At 36.3% G+C, this 19,581-nt stretch overlaps 1 protein-coding gene across 5 annotated transcripts in view; it reads right to left on the bottom strand.

Moving 5' to 3' along the window:
• LOC149264869 (DEAD-box ATP-dependent RNA helicase 17-like) overlaps window positions 1-16,701 on the bottom strand; it is a 197,888-nt gene extending 181,187 nt beyond the window's left edge. The window contains exons 1-3 of one of the 5 annotated variants that reach the window (XM_089428980.1): window positions 16,031-16,701; window positions 1,222-1,294; window positions 992-1,101 (exon numbers count right to left, since the gene is read on the bottom strand). In XM_089428980.1, coding sequence (XP_089285106.1) covers window positions 992-1,101; window positions 1,222-1,294; window positions 16,031-16,157 — 310 coding nt within the window. In that variant the 5' untranslated portion in view covers window positions 16,158-16,701. Of the gene's footprint in view, window positions 1-991; window positions 1,106-1,221; window positions 1,295-2,197; window positions 2,387-16,030 lie in introns of those variants that run through there. The other 4 variants (XM_089428987.1, XM_089428999.1, XM_089428996.1 and 1 more) reach the window with 4 other exon arrangements.
• Between the last annotated feature and the right edge of the window lie 2,880 nt (window positions 16,702-19,581).

Consider the following 19,581-nt stretch of genomic DNA (forward strand, 5'->3'; position numbering starts at 1 on the left):
TCAGAAATTTAGAGGTATTGCTGCCAAGGAAATTCTCTGTTGGGTAGGCTAGTTTCGGCACCAGATTGTAATCTGATATTGCTTAATAAGAAAACCCTCAAATAGCTGCACCGGTTTTCCCACATTGGGTTTTTCTGGGGACATTAGTCCAAAAATAATGATGTCATATGGTGTGTTTGTTTCTGTTTCTTTTAGTTGCTGATCTATAATATGTTGAGCATGCACTAGTGTTTATTTTCAGTATTTACATTGTAAATAACTTGTCAAGGAAAATAACAAGTAGGTAGGAATATATCAGATAAAGTGCATGGAGGGTTTCTAACTAAGTTAACTTAGAAACTTCAAGGTATGTAGGTAATCCACTTTGGTTATTTATTTCCCCATTTCAATTCCTTGATCTCTCCTCAATAGAAAAAAGTGCAGATGGGACCTTGTTCTAAGTTGAATTTATTTGTTCTAGCTCAGTATCTTAATACCATTTGTACCTTGGTTGATTTTCCACTAATTTCTTTTTGAGAAATAGTATGGAACAATGATATAGTAATGCATAATTTTGGAAAATGGTAAGCCATGAATGAAGGACCTTTGAGAATTGAATGCCAACTATAAAGACCACGTATTTTGGCATACATAGCATGTCTGTTCAACCGATTTATTCTAGGTTAGCAACGTATGTTGAGTTATTGTTAGAAGTCTAAGCAAAGCAATGAGGTAATCCCCTGAGCATCACAGCATATAATGGGACTTTTTTGCCTGCTACTGGAACCTAGTAATCTGTAACGAATTCTCTATCTTAAGTTAAAATTTTCTTACAAAAACGACATGAACTACAATACCCATCATCCATTATTTAATTTTTCCTGTCATAGAATAGAATATGATAGTAATAAACGTGGGTTTTATAGATAATCTGGACATCAAAGAGATATAATTTAGTAAACAAATACCTATAACGATATATAAATCGTATTGTTGATGATTTGGTTCTTACCAAATGTCCCATCAGACCGATTAATACGAGGAATATATGCTTGCAAGTGGTGAACAATAGGTGCAAGGTATACAATTGTTTTGCCAGTTCCAGTTCCTGCATTCACAAGTCTGCCTTCTTGGCATCAAAGAAAACACTCTGCTTCAAATGATCCATACATCAATTCCATCTTAAAGTATTTAAACTTCATACTTGAAACAACATAGAAAAGAAAGGGAACAAAAGGATACACATGGCGTCCTGATAGGATGAGAGGAATTGTCTGCTCCTGGATGAGAGTTGGGGCTATGAAGCCCAATCTTTCTGTACCCAAAGAATGACAAACTAATTTAGTGAAGCAAATTTTTGAACAGAAATCAACTTCAATAAAAATCAACAAGCAGCTAATGGGTTTTCCCAAATACATCGATGCTCATACACCTAAATCATTTCGTTGTGCCAAAAAACTCCCTTGAGCATATTTTAGTAGCTATTATGATGAATTATCATCGAATTAAAAGACCTTTTGTGGTATGTGCCAAAGAAAAGATCAAATCAAAAGGAAATTCATCGTCACTTCTTATCAAATGTGGATTCACGCAAAGTTGCTAGTTTAAATTAAAGACAAGGTAACAGAGTAACTGAAAAACAAGTCTCTGCAAATAATTTAAATAAATATGACAGCAAAATCAACAATAGTATTCATGGAAAAAATGGAATTATCCTCTCATTCAACACAATAGTCTATTTACATATACAGACATGGTCAATAGACATAGAGATATGAACCATAAACACAATGATGACTCCACTCTTAAGAAAATTAAGTTGAAAATAGGGATCTCTTCTACGCATTGAGCTCCTACATACACAACAATTGGGGAAGCAACCATTCAGCCAACTAGTTAGGTCTTCCTAATGAAGACTCCTTAATGAGAACATCACGACTTGCAACTTAACTTAAGGCCCATAAAGTGATGACATCTCAAATAAATAATAATCTATGTTGCACAAGTTTGTGAGATAGGGACACAGGGGGATGGCTGTCAGGAACTGCTAGAAAGTACACCCAAATTTCTAGGTGATGGCAAACAGAGGGCAACAAAACTATGCTTAAAAAAAAGGAAAATTCTTGTTAAAAAATCCAAAAAATTAATCCTAGGAATTTTTAACATTATACATGTGATGATAAAATAGAAACATAAACTTAATTCATAAACCAAATACCATTTTCATTCTTGATTCGCAAGTTGCTTGAATCACCAACCCCCAAAGATGCAATCAAACAGCAGTGTCCAAAGCAGCAAAGCAGCTCTGAACAGCATGATTTTTTGCCACCAAAAAACACTCTCTCTTGCTGCAAAAGATGCAAAACAGAACAGCGCACTTCCTACGCCGGACAGCGCTTCTCTGTAATGCCCATTCAACAGCCATACCAATATAATTATCAGTTTATCTTTATTTTAATTTCTAATAAAATAGCAATATTGAGCTTAGTTGGCATTTGACATGTTAACGTGCCACTCTGTTTAGGATTTGGAATTATGAATTGATGTGGCACGGATGCAGAGGTACACCCATGTTGACTACCAAGGCCAGAAATGTAGAGGCATGTGGGGATCCTTCTCTCCAAGAACAACATGCCAATCACAGGCTAGTTATTGAGAATGATTTGCACCTTTGGAGTCTTGTTGTGAATGATTTCCATCAATTTTTTGAGAAGGTTTAGATCTTATATTTTGGTGCACCATTCTTCTAGAACCTTTTAGCTCATCCTTTTCCCTAAACATAAGGCTCTACAACAACAAACAAAATTACATAATCATAGGTGTACAATTAGGTTAACCTCGGTAAAGAACCACCGGTGGGATGCTTAGATTTTCCATCGCATTGTGGTTTGGAAGAGGTGGTTCCCCACCTAGTCTTGGGGGATCTCATTCATCTCTTGGGAAGAGATCCGGTCTGGCGATGTCGTTGAAGTATTGTGGGGTGGGAGAAGGTCCCATAGGCTTGCACTGATTTGGAGTTTGGAGAATAGTTTTAAAAATTGGAACCAGGTTTTGAACCTAACACCTATCTAATTGAGTTTGAATCGAAACCGGATCAAACTAGCTCGAATGAGATTCAATGAGCTGCATTTGAAAATACATAAAATAATTATTTTTTAATGAAAAAGTTTATTTTTAAGATTTCAAACCATGATTCCAAACCATTAGAAATAGAGACAACATATGCAAAGTTTGCTCATCTATATACCATGTAAGGGTGAATATATCAAAATGGCACATAGTGCAATACATATCAACAACAAAATACATAATCGACGAGGCTCTAAGTGGCGAGTGTCAAAAAACAATGCTACAAGTTATTGGGCCACTGGCCTTCTACAAATTGCTGATCAACATGATTATTTCTCGAACTCATCACTGATTCACCACTACTAGAAATGAGATCATCAACAAGAGCTAAAGAAACGTCATCTACCTCAAAGTGTTTAGACTTGGATTCCTCAACCTTATAATATGATAGAAATTGAAAAAGCTTAACATGCCTAACCAATGAGTTTGGTTTGAGTGAAGGGTTCATCTCCTCAACCTTATAATATGGTAGAACAAGCTTAGAATGCCTAACCAATTATCTTTCTTTGAGTGAAGGCTACATTTTTGTTAAGGCCATAGTAGAGGAGTTTAACAATTAATACTACCTGTTGACCACTACGTGTCAACGACCCATAGCAGTACACCCCCTTTTTTCGCAAAAGGGATAGCACTTGATCGATGTGTCTGTGTTGTCCAGCTATCATCATCAGCTTGACTTCCAAGATGTTATGTAAACCCTTTTTGCATGTGTATAATGTAAATAATCTCAGCAGATCCGTGTCATGTATGTAACGACCTAGGTAAACCTACTTTTCTAGTGATGATCTCCATTCTAAGAGGTTTTTTGTCTCACCGATCCATTTTCGGATGGTCGACAGAGTTTTCCTCCAATCTTACCCCAAAGCTGGAATGGATTTTGTCGCTAGGATCTTAGGCAAGTCCTAGTGTTCTAGATCGAGTCTATGTAAAAATAATTTGAGAATAATCTTATTATTTGGTTAGGTTATTTTATTACAAATTGCTTGGTCTGCTGGATTATATTTGTGTCACAAAAATGGGTAAAATGGGTAGTCTGTGAGGGTCTATTACAAATGGGTTTTCCCACTTATGATGTAAAAGATATGAAAATCATAATGTAAAGTGTCTTGAGGGTTGGAAAAATCATTTATCCCCTCATAGATTAATTAATTAAATTTTCAAGCCAAAAATTAATTTAAATCCTAAGCCAGAAATTTAATTAATTCTAGGTCCTAGGGAAATTTAAATTCTCCAAAGACAAAATTTGTCGGTTCTAAACAATTAAATTTTAAAAGGTCCCGAGACTAAGGTAAATTAATTATTTTGTTAAATTTTAAACCATTGATCCCTGGGGGTTAAGTCAAAGTCAAAATTTTGGGGAAATTAACTCAAAATTTTAATTTTTTGAGTTAATTAAAAAGCATTTAATTGAAAATTTCGAATTTTCCCAAATATTTAAATATTTCAACAGATGAGATTAAAAGGAATTTTAATCTTCATCAACAGTCGAGATTGATTTGACGAGAATCACTCGAACTAGCTATTGGAGGATTTATTTTTAAATAGGAGGTCATTTGTCAGTCAATCATCCGACCTTTGAGTCGTGTGCTTAGCAAGAAGCTCTTGTGTAATCTTTTTCTGGATAATAAAGAAAGACTTTGGAGTTAAGTTCTATCGGTGTTACTCTTCATGGGAATACTGTAAGATGTGTTGTTTTCATGCATAAATTTTTCTAAAGCCATTGATGATAGCTTCTAAAGAGTGATTTGAGTACAGGTATCTTGCTCAGTCGTTGGGGTTTGAATAATAATCTAAATTTTGAACGTAATAGCAGGTATCTCTATTTGTTTGAGTTTTATTATTATTTTCTTGCTCTAATTTTAATGGCTAGATCTAGTTTTGCAGGGAAATCTTGATTTTAGATCCTCGGACATTAGGGGAAGTTTTCAATTGGACCAGCCAACTCCCGATCTGTGTTCCCGGAAGAGCCTAGCTAAATTAGCTCCAGGCTTATCATAAGATTTTATTGGTGATACACGAAGGGTTTCGAGTTAGCACCTCCTTTAAATTTATTTATTTTTTTATTACGGCATAATGATAGATCTAGTTGATTAGAGTCTACAACTTGTAAATTTTGTAATTATTTTTCTAACGTGGGTTTTTCTGGGTTTTAGTTTTTATCATTGTAGATATTGTTTGGGTGTTTTCTTGTTGTCGTGCAGCTACAGATCTGAGGAAGAAATTTGTGTAGAGTCCAATCTAGACTCTAGAGGGTAAGATTTGGATCTCTGGGGGTTTATCAACATAATTTTGCAGGGATATTATTCAAAAAAAATTGCAGTCCAAGGGTTTGAAAATTTTAAATCTGGAAATATTTATAAGGGTTTCAAGGAAATCTGAAGCAAAAGGATTCAACATTTTAATAAGAATTCTGGAAATTTTCTTAGGTTTTTGGCTCCCATTTTTCTCATGTTTGTTGCCGTATTGAGCCTCTTTCTTCTGTTGTTGCGTTTTTCTCTTCTCTGGAAAATTTCAAGATTTTTTACTACCTGTGTTTTTGTTTTCCTTCTTTTCATCCCTGCATCCTCATCTCCTTGTTGCCCGAATTCTTCTTTCCCACTGCCATACGTTGTTGTAGCCTCCCTTTTCGCAGCTCCCTCAACCTACAAAAAACTCTCTTCCGTCCTCCCTTCTAGCGTCTATCCCTTTGCCTTTCTCTACTCTCAAGTTGCTCCCTCCCTCACTGCCATCTCTCTCAGCCCGTCTCCTCTCCTTCTCTGTGGATCCCAGTGTCCGACTTCCCTTTCCTTGTTGTTGCCTAAGTCCATCTCTCCCTACACTGCCCTTTCTTCGCCTTCTGCTCATCTCGCAACTCCATCTCCTTCGCTCGAGCCTCCTCATCCTCGCTCTCCAAACGCTGTCTACGCCGCCGTCAAAGTTTGCCTGCACACAAGAATTCGATACACCAAACATTTTGACTTTTTCATTTTTTATTTCATTTGTAATATGCGTAGGGTTTGGTTAAGTTTCATTTTGATTTTGTTTTAATTTGATTTTTTTTTACTTTGGTTAACTTCTAGATTCAATTTTATTTTATGCTTCTCCTTTTCCTTTTATTTGTTTTTTATGACTTCATTTTTTTTATGTTTTGATTTTTTTTTATTTTTCATTATTTTGATTTTGTTTTAAAAAATTTAAAAATCTAAAAAAAAAAAATTAAAAACATTTAAAAATCTAAAAAGTTTAAAAAAAAATCATTTTTGTGACTATGAGATTACTAAGGAATTAAATCATAAGAGGACCTACACTTTTGCATTTAAAAAATTAAATTTTTATGTGGCCTATGGCCCATTAAAAATTTTAATTTATTAAAGTCCTTTTGATTTTATTTTTTTGGTCACATTAAAATTTTTTAAATTTGCTTCATAAGCTTAACACATTAAGTTTGCCTAAGGGATAATTAAACTATTAATCTAAAGTTCCTTGGTGTCTTTTGTGTTAAGTGTAAGATTTTAAATTCTGTGGTAGTGATTTCTCTATTGTCAAGAGCGATTAATGTTTTAAAATCATTGGCTATAGGAGAAAGATAATTAATTCTAGATCTGGGTTATTAATGAAAATCATTTTAAATCTGGAATCATTGCTTAGTATTTAAATTTCATAATTTTTCACAGGATTTAATTGCTAGAAACTCTTGCATGATAAAGCTTTGAGCATTCGCATTTAATCGTTCATGATCGTCACTATTCATCACATTTGTAAATTGCTCTGGATAACTTGTTTTTATTTAATCTATGGTTAATTAAATATAAAGGCACTAGTCTATAATCATTTCTATCTTGTGGTTGTGTCTTGGTTGTAGTAGTGTTTAATCTATTCATCTCAGTTAACCATGACTCATTTACATTCGTCAAGTTGTCCATCTTTAAGTCTCCTAGAGCCTGTGTTCCACGAGCTATTCTCATTCATTCACCTTAGGGACTACCCCCCTTGACTTGTCTAGGAGAGAGTCTAAATGGAGTAAGGATTAGAGTGACAGCCCTTACTCTGAGCGTTGTCACGATGCCTAGACACTTTGTGCGACAACACTACCAACATCAACGGAGTTCAAAAATCAATACCACCAACATCAAGGTACATAAAGGACCTCATGCTCTTGATCAAATGCCAATCCCATACCCTCACACATGACAAAATCAAATGGAAACATTGCAATCCCCCAAATCATGAAATCCTGAAAAATGTTAAGTCTGCTAGATTTTGTGCGAGATCTAAAATTCTAGTTTCTCCATGTGAAATTCATTAAGGTTGGAACCACTCTGAAACATCCTGAAACAATGCTTTTACTTTAAGAATTTAATATTACCATTGATTTCCAGCATTGCTAGGGTTGAGTTAGGTTTGTTGTTTAGGTTGATGGTTTAGGAGGGGGAGGGTTTGTTTTATGTCCAAGGGGGACTATTTTGGGAGGAAAACAACCCCTAATTTGCTCCCAAACCACCACATGGGGACTTGGACTCCCCCACACATATGAGATCTAATCGGGCCGATTAGGGTTGGAATCGGCTGGTTAGGGCTTGTTTGTACTGGTTTGGATCTCGAACTTGTTTCACATACACTGCTCCACTGCACCATGGCCAATCAATGATTATTTCTCCTCATTTTACTAAAATAGAATGCTGTGTCAATTAGTTTTCTGAAAAAGGGAAACTATGTGTAATATATTTATATAATCCATAGATGCATTCAAAGACTTACTCCAAAACTAAAACCTAGAGAGAATTCACCATGGGAGACGAACCAACTGTTCAGGGCCCACCTAAAACGCAAGGAGATGGACATGGCAATGGTGTTTTCGCAAGCTGCTCATTCATAGACCTGTGTCTTATTCCAATCCTCTTCAATTAGTTAAAACATAGACCTAATGTTTCGTATTATTTTTTATAATTGACAGGCTTCTTATACATGAATGAATAACCAAAAAACATAGAGATGATCATATTCAAGCTTGAATAATGAGTGTAATGCAATGCTGGGATGAAGCACACAAATACATAGCTTTTTCATAGTATTGTTAATGTTCTCCAAACTGCCCGCACTGTAGTGTTTGCTTGTTGTAAAGATTCTGAACTTTCTAACTGTGTATGATATGCTCAATTCCGTTGAGATTTGAAAAGCCATGGTTTTCTAGACTTAGGGCATTGGACATTGCCCAATTATGACAACTAGAAAATGACCTTTCCATTTTCTTTTGATTGTTCTATTGAAACAACTTCAAATTTGGATCTCGAACTTGTTTCATCAATAAGTATAATTTCTGTTGATTTTTTGTAATGTATCAAATGCCCTAATTTCATTAACAAAAGTTGCTTTTGATTGAAGTTGACTTTTTGTTGTCCGATGAATATTGACCTCATTCATCTCAAGTATCTCTCTACCCTTCATGTAAGGTGGGTATACCGTATAACATACCCTTTGTTAGAAGGGTTGTATATTCCAACCCTTCATTTTGGAGGAAGTTTGCAGAACTCACAAAATAGTTGCAGGGATGAAAGCATTAAAATAGTTTCAAATTCGAAAGGACACATGCACACGTGCCCCTTCGAGTGATCACATTAAAAGTTGCAATTGTGAGTTGCTTGTTATAAAAGTATTGTAAGAGGTTTCCATATGGAGTTAAATCTCTCAAGGGATCATTAGAAAGTTGTGATTTGGAAGTTTCCCATTGGGATAAGGCTTGCAAGAGGTTCCCTTAGGGAATTGACCACCCTGAGGTAAAACCAATATAACTTTTTCGTGAGCTATCAAATTCTTGTGCCATTTTATTAACTTAAAATTTATCCAAATACACATTTTGATATTTGCAACCAATTGACAAAAAAAATTGAAATTGAATATCAACGTCCATTTAAGATCATAGCAGGTGTAAGGGACTGATGACTACAACCAACGATAATAGCCAACCCAAAAGGAGGGACACAAAATGCCCACCCTAAAATGAGATGAAATGAAATGAAAAATGTGTACAAGAGCAACAACAGACAAAATGACATAATCATAGGTGTACAATTACGTTATGCTTATTAAAGAACTGGTGGGATGCTTTTATTGTCCATTGCACTGTTGCCTAGAAGAGTTGGCTCCCCACCGAGTCTTGGGGGATCTCATTCATCTCTCCGGAAGGGATCTGGTTTGGCCATGTCGTTGAAGTCTCGTGGGATGGTGGAAGGTCCCATAGGTTTGCACTAATTTGGAGTTTGGGGCATAGTTTTAATAATCGAAACTAGGTTTTGAACGTAGCACCTATCTAACCGAGTTCGAATTGGAATCAAATCAAATCAAATCGAATGAGATTCAATGAACCAGATTTGAAAAAATACATAAAATAATTATTTTTTAATGAAAAAGTTTATTTTTAAGATTTCAAACCATGATTCCAAACCATTAGAGACAAAATATGCAAAGTTTGCTCATCTTAACACCATGTAAAGGTGATAATATCAAAATGGTACAGAGTGCAATACATATCAATAACAAAATACATAATCAACAGGCTCTAAGTGGCTAGTGTCCAAAAACAATGTTACAAGTTATTGGGCCATTGGCCTACTACAAATCATTGATCAACATGATCACTAATCAAACTCATCATTGATTCACCACTACTAGAAATGGGATCATCAACAAGAGCTACAAAAACGTCATCTACCTCAAGGTGTTTAGACTTGGATTCCTCAACCTTATAATATGGTAGAAATTGAAAAAGCTTAACATGCCTAATCAATGATTTTGGTTTGAGTAAAGTTTTCGTCTCCTCAAACTTATAATATGGTAGAAAAAGCTTAGCATGCTTAACAAATTATTTTGCTTTTATTGAAGGGTACAACGCCATGGTAGAGGAGTTCAACATTTAATACTACCAACATCAACGAAGTTCAAAAATCAATACCACCAACATCAAGGTACATAAAGGGCTTCATGCTCTTGATCAAATGCCAATCCCATACCCTCACACATGACAGAATCAAATGGAAACATTACAATCCCCCAAATCGTGAAATCCTAAAAATTGTTAAGTTTGTTGGATTTTGAGTGAGATCTAAAATTCTAGTTTCTCCATATGAAATCCACTGAGGTTGGAACCACTCTCAAACATCTTGAAACAATTTATGGTAATGTTAAAAATTTAAGAAAAAGGATGAAAATGAAAAAATCATTTTACTTTAAGAATTTAATATTACCATTGATTGCTAACATTGCTAGGGTTGAGTTAGGCTTTTTGTTTGGGGGGGGGGTTGGTTTTATGCCCAAGGGGGACTGTTTTGGGAGGAAAACAGCCCTTAATTTTCTACAAAACCACCTGAAAAACCACCACAAGGGGTCTTGGACTCCCCCACACATATGAGATCTAACCGGGCCAATTAGGGTTGGAATCGGCTGGCTAGGGCCAATTTGTACTGGTTAGGTACCAAACCGATCAGTTTGTTACCTAACCTATACAAACTCGCCCTCCAATTGGAATTTTCAACTGGTTTGTTACTTGGGCCTATTTGATTGGTCGGTTTGATTGGTTTATAGTCTAGACCGACCGATTTTTAAAACTATTGGAGCTATGTTGATATCGACTTGTCCCTTAGTGCCCCTTCCTAAGGGTAGCACTATCTATCTATATATATATATATTTTCTTTTTTCTTTTTTCTTTTTTCTTTTTTCTTTTTTCTTTTTTCTTTTTTCTTTTTTCTTTTTTCTTTTTTCTTTTTTCTTTTTTTTTCTTTTTTTTTTTTACTAAATTTGAATATTTTATGTACTTTTTGGTCAACTGGTGTTGTGGTCAAGTTTTGTTTCCAATTTTTGTCTGGTTCTAGTCTAATTCTGGTTTCTGGGGTTGACCGATTTGATGACTAGTCCCAATTTTGACAACATTGACAATAACATGCAATCTTTTCTTCATTAACAAAATTTGGCTGCATGAAAAGATTAAAGAGGGCTGAATGTCTATCCTAAAATTCCCTCTCCAAATGCAAAACAATATACAAATGCTCTGTAGACAGTCTCGAAAAGAAAGATATACCAACAAACTTAATGTGGCGGCCCCAAACATCAATGTGAATGATGATCTATAGAAGAAGAAGAAGATGTCATAATCAATGTGGAAAAAGTCGAAGTCGGGATTAAATCGGCAAGGGTCCAAAAGTTGAAAAAGTTGTTAAAGTCAGGAATTTTTTGAAAAAGTCTGCAGAATTAAAAAAAATATAAAAATATTCATTTTTTAAAAAATCCTGACTTTTTCAATAAAATCCTGACTTTTTCAATAAAATCCCGATTTTTTCAAAAATAAAAATAAAAAATCGTTAAAGAAATTACCTCATTCACGATTTTTTGGAAAAAGTTCCGATTTAATCCCGACTTTTTCAACTGGGAAAAAATTGGCAAAAAATTGGTCAATTTAATCGGCCAGCCAAAAAAATCACATTTTGGGGATTTAATCCCGATTTTTTCCCGACTTTTTCCACACTGGCGACTCATAATAGAACTTCACCAAGATGCCTTTCTTCCATTTAACCTACAAAATAACAATGTAATTGGCCTCATAAGGGGTAGTTCTTCCTCTTGAACTTTTTATTTGCAAATGAGGAATACTCCTCTTTTTATAGTTTAATGCTCCACTTTTTATAGTTTCTCTCCCCAGCGACTTTCTAATAGAATATTATAGAAAGCACTCTAGAAAGTTATGGATCCATATTTTCCTGCAATAAATAATCATAACATATGTTTTATGACTCATCTTCAAGTGGGAGCTCCCTCAAATCATATGTATCGACTTTGCCTTTAGGGTTTGTATATCTTGGCCTACTCTTACTTGCAACACTCTTTGAGAGGGATCTTCTAGTAACTTCCTATCCAAGAATAACAATAAAAACCCCAAAGAATGTGGAGGACTTTTCTCCAAAGTAACAAATTCCTTGATATATGTGCACTAAAATACTTAACAAGCTCCATTATTGAAGGGCATTCCACTCCATGCATGTTTGACCATCAAGTGTGCCTCAAAGGTGGAGTAGTTCTTTGGATGAGTGAAATATTGTATCAATAAAGGGTTTGAATGAGTCCCTGTTGCCACATGTCACTTCTCCATTCAAGATGCTCCCTTTTAAATTTCTTTCTTAATGGCCCCTTTTTCTCAAAATATACGATGACCTTCTCTCAAGTTGGAGCATGTTAGGAATATATACCGTTTTTACCTTAGAAAATTCCATGGATGCTTTCTTTTGTGGAGAGCTCCCATTATGTGTGTGATGATTGATCTTGCTAGTGAAGCATGTCAAGGGGATTGCATTGCCTTCAAATATGTAGATATCTCATTGGCCAATGTGTGATGACACCCAAAGAACTTCAATGGTATGAAATGCCTCCAAGTATGTCACTTTTGCCTCAAACACCAAGAAGACACGCCAAAGGCACCTTCCAATAGGGAAATATGGATAAAAATGTGTAGAAAAGTGCCCCACAAAATAAGGCGTTGCCACATGTGCAAAAGTGATGCCAAATATGTGAACTCAACTGTGATGTATACCTCAAAAGATGTAGACAATGTGTGAAAGAAGATATAATTTGTTCACCTCTCCTAATGTTGTGTTGTTGAAAAGAATGCCTCTGAAAATGCAAACTAGACTCACATTTTTAGTCGGTAACACCACCCGACCATAGAACTTGAATTCTCGATCTCACTCTCGTGACGAGATCCTTCTTTATGGAGGCCAATCTATCATACTCAATGCATTGAAGAAAGTGGGAGCTATGATATTGGATACAACAAAAACATTCAAACATGTTTACATGCCTTAACAATCTGCTCATGCAATTCTTCCAAATAAACAAGGTATGGGGAATCCAATCAATCCAAGTTAAGATAATAGAGGTACCCCTCTTGAGTCTAACTAGAGTCCAGACCAATTCACATCCATAAGAGTCTAGGAAGGTTCCAAGAGATCTAAGAGAAAATCTAGTCAATCAAGAATATTTCAGCAATTGGAGGTCATTCCCAATTCTAGTTACAAGTACTAAGAGACAAAGTTACTTTTCAGACTGCGTGACTATGTTTGGTTTAGGAGGGGGAGTCCTAGACAAAATACCAAACAACTAACATTATTTCTCAAGATGTTTGTACCCCAAGACCATGTAGGGATTATCTTAGAAGCCAAACAGCAATGTGGCAATAACTACAATAAAGTATAGCGGATAGCCTGGGATCTTCCCAGGTTCTATCTAATAAGAATATCACTACAACTGGGGACATAGAGGAAAATTGGCACCCAAGGCTTGCTTGATAGAAAGATAATAACAATTGAGGTGTAGAGCAATTTGGGATCTTATGCCCAAGCCTTACTAATTAAAAATAAATCACCGCTGAGGTGCAAAGTAGTTTGGGATCCACCGAAGGCTTGCTTGATAAAAATATAATAACAATTGAGGTGCAAAATAGTTTGGGATCTACCCCATGCCTGCTTGATAAAATTATAATAACAATTGAGGAGCAAGCAGTTTGGGATATGCCCAAGGTCTGCCTACTAAAACTATAATTACAGTTCAGGTGCAGAGTAGTTTGGGATCTACCGAAGGCATGCTTGATTGAATTCTAATAATAGCCGAGGGCACAAAATTTGAGAAACAAAACAAAACAAACAAGCAACACATTCAAGCAATAATTATCCGCATAATAATCAAATTGTAGACTGTGATATCTTCCTTTCATGCCACCCTAGTCTTACAAGAATTCTCTTTGGTTCCAATCTCATGCATAGTGTTGGGGTATTAGCCATCAATAGTTCAAGACCTGTCTTGAATACAATAGTCCCTAAAGTCAACAGAAATGCTATGAATTCCAGGGTAAAGGTAAAACTAAAAAAAACCAACTTTTCAACCAAAGGCCACTACCGTTGCCCATAATACAATGCAAAACATTCAAAATGACAATTCGCATGGATGACACAAAATTTATAAAAAGCCCAAATTCACTGTGTTGATGTGGATTGCTATCTTCCTAGACTTGCTGCTGTAGATGATTAGAACCAAAAATCCTTCCAGTATGGTTTTAACTCTTCCTCAAAGCAGAGGATTCTGCAACCAAAATTCCCCAATGCTTTTTTACAAGCATTGTGAAATGAAGCAATGAAATAACGACTGCAAAATTCTCATTGAAAGCTTGAGCGATTGCTTCTCATCTCATGATTTGAGTCTAAGAATAATAATCAAAGCATGGGGGTGTGAGTAGAGAAGATCTGACTATAAAAAGTTAGATGGAACGTGCATAAGAGTGTGTGAGAGAACCCAATTGGTGTACCATAAAGTACCTTTATCTAGGAGTGTACATTGGTTCCTACTAAGGTTTTTCAAATGGCCTACATGAAAGAGACAAGTAAAGATATGATTAGTCATCTAGTACTCGAGGTGGAGACCTACTTATCCTCTAGTGCTGAGGTGCCTTTTCTCAAACTCATCAGAGAGTCTTAAATGACCCACCTGAAATAGACAAGTGAAGATATGATTAGTAGTCTGGTACTGCAGGTGGAAACCTGCCTGTCCTCTAGCATTGAGGTGCCTCCTCTCAGGCTCGTTGGAGATTCGAAAATGATATACTGTAGCTTAGAGCTTGGAGAGGGTGTGTTGAATCTATCATAATGGTGCCCTAATTATTTGGATCTGCTCTGCCCCCCTATTTGAAAATCAGGTGGATGATATGTTGTGAGCAAGTTTGAGAGAAACCAGAACAAACGACATGATTAAACAAAAGATCAATATGGTAGTTGAGAGAGTGAATACTGTGGTTGAGGAACTCAGCTTGGAAGCCTTCCTCATTATCTCTGATGCTGGTGCTCATAATCCTGACTGCTATCCTTACGTCATCATAGGAGAAGAGATGACAAGGGGTTGGGAGGAGGTGATATAGATAAGGGCTTGTGCAGCTTCATAAAGTATGAAGGTATGAGAGAACAATGATTCATCTCATTTTAAAGTGGGTCTTTTGTGTTCCTCCTTTTGGGTTTGGCTATATCGTTCGTTGTAGTCACCGGTCACTTGCACCTACTATGATCTTCAATCGACGTTAATATTCAATTTCAATTCTTTTTTGTCGATTGGTTGCAAATATCAACCCACAAACCGTTCCTCTAAATGTGTATTTGGATAAATTTTAAGTTAATAAAATGGCACAAGAATTTGATAGCTCGTGAAAAAGTTATATTGGTTTTACCTCAGGGTGGTCAATTCCCTAAGGGAACCTCTTGCAAGCCTTATCCCAATGGGAAACTTCCAAATCACAACTTTCTAGTGATCCCTCGAGAGAATTAACTCCATATGGGAACCTCTTCCGATAATCTTTTAACAAGCAACTCACAATTGCAACTTTTAATGTGATCACTCGAACGGGCACGTGTGTCCTCTCGACTTTGAAACTATCTTTAATGCTTTCAGCCCCGCAACTATTTTGTGAGTTCTGCAACCTTCCTCCAAAATGAAGGGTTGGAATATACAACCCTTCTAACAAAGGGTACATTATACCCACCTTACATGTCAACATTCACCAGACAACAGAAAGTCAACTTCAATAAAACGCAACTTTTGTCAATGAAATTAGGGCATTCGATACATCAAACAAAAAAATCAACAGAAAAAAAAAAAAAATTATGAAACAAGTTCGAGATCCAAATATCATACCCAGTTAGAAAGTTCAGAATCTCTGCAGCAAGCAAGCACCACAGTGCGGGCAGTTTGGAGAACATTAACAATACTATGAACAAGCTATATTATTTGTGTGCTTCATACCAGCATTGCATTACATTCGTTATTCAACCTCGGCTCTGTGTTTTTCTGTGTTTTCCAGTTATTCATTCATGTATAAGAAGCCTGACAATTATAAAAATTAATACAAAGCATTACGTGTACCTTTTAACTGATCGGAGAGGGTTGGATTAAGACCCAGGTCTGTGAATGAGCAGCCTGCGAAAACACCGTCGCCATGTCCATCTCCTTGCGTTTTAGGTGGGCCCTGAACAGTTGGGTCGTCTCCCATGGCGAATTCTCTCTAGGTCTTGGTTTGGGAGTGTGTCTTTGAACGGCGTCTGTGGATCATATAAATATCTTACACACAGTTTTCCTTTTTAGCAGCGTTCGATTTTAGCAAAATGAGAAGAAACGATCAGCGACTGGCGGTGCCAAGGAGCATTGTATATGAGATCCGGGTTTATTAGAACCACCAGGTTAATAATTATCGGATTTAGCACTCATTTGCTCGGCATTTCATGCTTCATGGGGGAACGGGTTACATTTATATATCTTGTCTATTTACTTCAAAACCTGCGAGAGAGTGAGCTCTTCCCGCCCGGTCTGTCTCTTTCTTTAGGCACTCGTTAGAATACTACTACTTTGCAAGAAGTGATCTCCGGTTACTATTGGTTCCAAGTGACTTCTCTTACGAAACTTAGTGAGTTATTGGACGTGCTTGGGTAGGCACTTAGAACATTTCTATTAACTATGCCTGCGGGAACACCAATACTTTCTGAATATTGGCTTGAATCTACTCTCACTGGCTACCCGAACGAAGCTTATCACGTGAACCATGGCTTGTTATCGTACTCATGGGGAATAAATAGATAGGGTTCAGACCGCAGTTGTCTATAACGCGACTTTTTGAAAGCTTTTCTGGCGGGTTTTTCCGGTCGAAATCCAGCAGGAATTTATTGGAATCGCAAGTTTGATAGCTAGTTTCTGCACAATGAAAGCGTCCTAGGGGTTTTTCAGGGTGTTGAATCCAAATATGCAGTTAAAATAATCCAGCAGGAATTTATTGGAATCGCAAGTTTGATAGCTAGTTTCTGCACAATGAAAGCGTCCTAGGGGTTTTTCAGGGTGTTGAATCCAAATATGCAGTTAAAAAACCATTTTAACTGCAACAAATCAAGATTCAACCTCAATTTCTTCCGCCGGATTCCGTCACCGGAATCTCCAAAAAGTCGCATTATAGACAACTCCGTTCAGACCTAGTGCTGTTGATGGGCTGGTCATCATCCTGACCTCGCTAGCTGGTTCTTGGTTAAATGACAATTGAATTTGAGAGTTCTAACCTTTAAATAAAATTAGGTTTTTAAATTAAGTTTAAAAAAGTAATAAAAAAAATATTTATTAGGTAAACATTGAATTGTATTTAAATAAGTTTAGATTCATCTTTGAACGGTATTTAAATAAGTTTAGATTCATCTTATTTTGGATTTATTCAGTATTGAAAGGGATGAAATCACTTTTCGCTCTAAAAGAGCTTTGCATATTAATGAATGAATGATTTTAATGACGTCCACGAGGCTAAACATCCTAAGGGACGAAGAGAATAACAACCTTAACTCATCTGCATATACTTTTTGATGTCGGATCCTCTGCTATGGCTCTTGACTATAAAGCTAGCAATTTGATTGATCTTATCTTTGTCAAATAGATGGTGCATGTTGTCAACCTTTAGATTGTTTTCATACTGACTGTGGTGTTGTAAAATGTAACTAAGTTCGGTCTTCATAATGACATGTAATTATGATCTTTGTAAATGATGAAAAGAAGAGAATAAAAATATTTTTGTAATGTCTTGTTTCATGGGTTTCATGAGCAAGAGATTTTATTTGTTAATGGCTCCCATTGAGAGCCTTAGGATTTATGATTGAATCAAAGAATCAATGTCATGTACAAAGAGCTCTTCTTGAGCATGTGTCAATTGCCTATGAGTCTATATAGCCCTCCAACGACAAGCACATAGTCCTCTCTTCATGTTGGCTTCAAATAGGAGTAAACAAACTCATGTCGGCTCACAGTTTGAAGACACACCCATTCGTTGCACATGTCAACTTATTATATAGTCGAACTACTATATATACAAGGCTAGGGTCATCGCAGAAGACACAGTTCAAAGTTCGGATTCCTCTGATATTTTCAGAGGGTAACTACAGTCAACAGTTCGGATGATGGCAGAGTGAAGTTCGAATGGGTTTCTTTATGATTTCGGGTAAACAGTAGCAAAAATAAATTTGGATCACCTTTGTTTCGGATATCCTACTCGGTGAAGGCAACAGTTCGAAGGCTACAATTATGTGATAAAGGGAATTTGGATCCCTCTTGGGTACAGATCACAGTGATAGCGAGGAAGAGATTGGTCTCTGTATAAGACCACAGTTTGGTGTCTTGGAAGGAGTCACAGTTCTGTATCATGAAGATCATTAAGAACCTACAGTTCAGTATTATGCCACAGTGATTCGGTATATCTCACAGTGAAGAAGCATTCAAGAAGAGGATCACTAGTATGTGACTAGCCCTTCGTGATATTGTGTTGAAGAAGGTCTCGGTACTATAAGGATTTGGTTCTACTACTGGAGGAAGAGGAGTATTATAGTGACCTCAGTTTGATATAACTACATGACGACAATGATCTCATATGATGAAAGATCTGAAGTAGAAGGAACCAAGAAAGGATGAATGAGAAGATGGAAGAGGACTTGTGTCTTGGTCTTGGAGAGGCTACTAGGTCAAGGGTCTTGGTCTTGGTATTTGTCAATTGGAATATTTATAAGAAAAATTTGTGCAGGTTTTCCTCTCAAAGAGTGAGAGGTTTTGGCCCTCGCTCATAACCTACATTATGTGTCTCTTGTCTATTTATGTTTATGCATTGGTAGTTGTTTGATGAAGAATACTAATAACTTAAGCAAAGAGAAGATCCTAATGTAATGAAGTAAAAGATACTCACAAGCAATTACTAATCGAGAGAAATCACCTAAGTCTAATGCCCTAGATTTCTAAACATGGTATCAGATCTAAGGTGTCAAAGTCAAGAAAATGGCATGCAATCAAAGAGACACTCAAGGATCGAGTTTCAAGAAAGGCATCAAAGCAAAGTGAAGGATCTACATTGAAGAATCAAACCCTATATCAAAGAAGGAAGTCTACTTAAGAAGTATTGGGATCATCAAGGTGAATAGATCTACAAATCAAGGCAACTAAAAATCTACACCAGCAAAAAGTGTTGGATCCTATGATCTTTAGGAAAATACCATAAAAACCCTCATCAAGATGAATAGATCTACAAAGCAAGGCAACCCAAAGTATAGAGAAGCATTTCTAGGACTAAGATCACATCATATTGGAGATCCTAGAAGCATTCTTGATCTGCATTCATTCACTACCAAAGAAGTCAAAGTATCTTGAAAGCGAGAAGCCATTATCATCATCAAAATCTATAAGGCAAGCTCCCTATCATTGCAACAAGAATCCCCTCCTTATCCTTGAAGAAGATCATCCGAGGAAGCATCAAAAACATCCTCATCAATCACCATCAACAAGGAAGCTAGATCTAAAGGCGTTGACATCATAAAAGGAGCAATCTTATTTATTGAAGGGGGGCTTTTCATTTGAAAGAAGATCATCCCAAAGGAGCACTATTACATCTTCTTCAACCTCCATCA

The sequence above is a fragment of the Pinus tabuliformis genome, chromosome 6 (genome assembly GCF_031772625.1).
Source record: "Pinus tabuliformis cultivar Carrire ecotype Pingquan chromosome 6, CPIR1, whole genome shotgun sequence".
NCBI lineage: Eukaryota > Viridiplantae > Streptophyta > Pinopsida > Pinales > Pinaceae > Pinus > Pinus tabuliformis.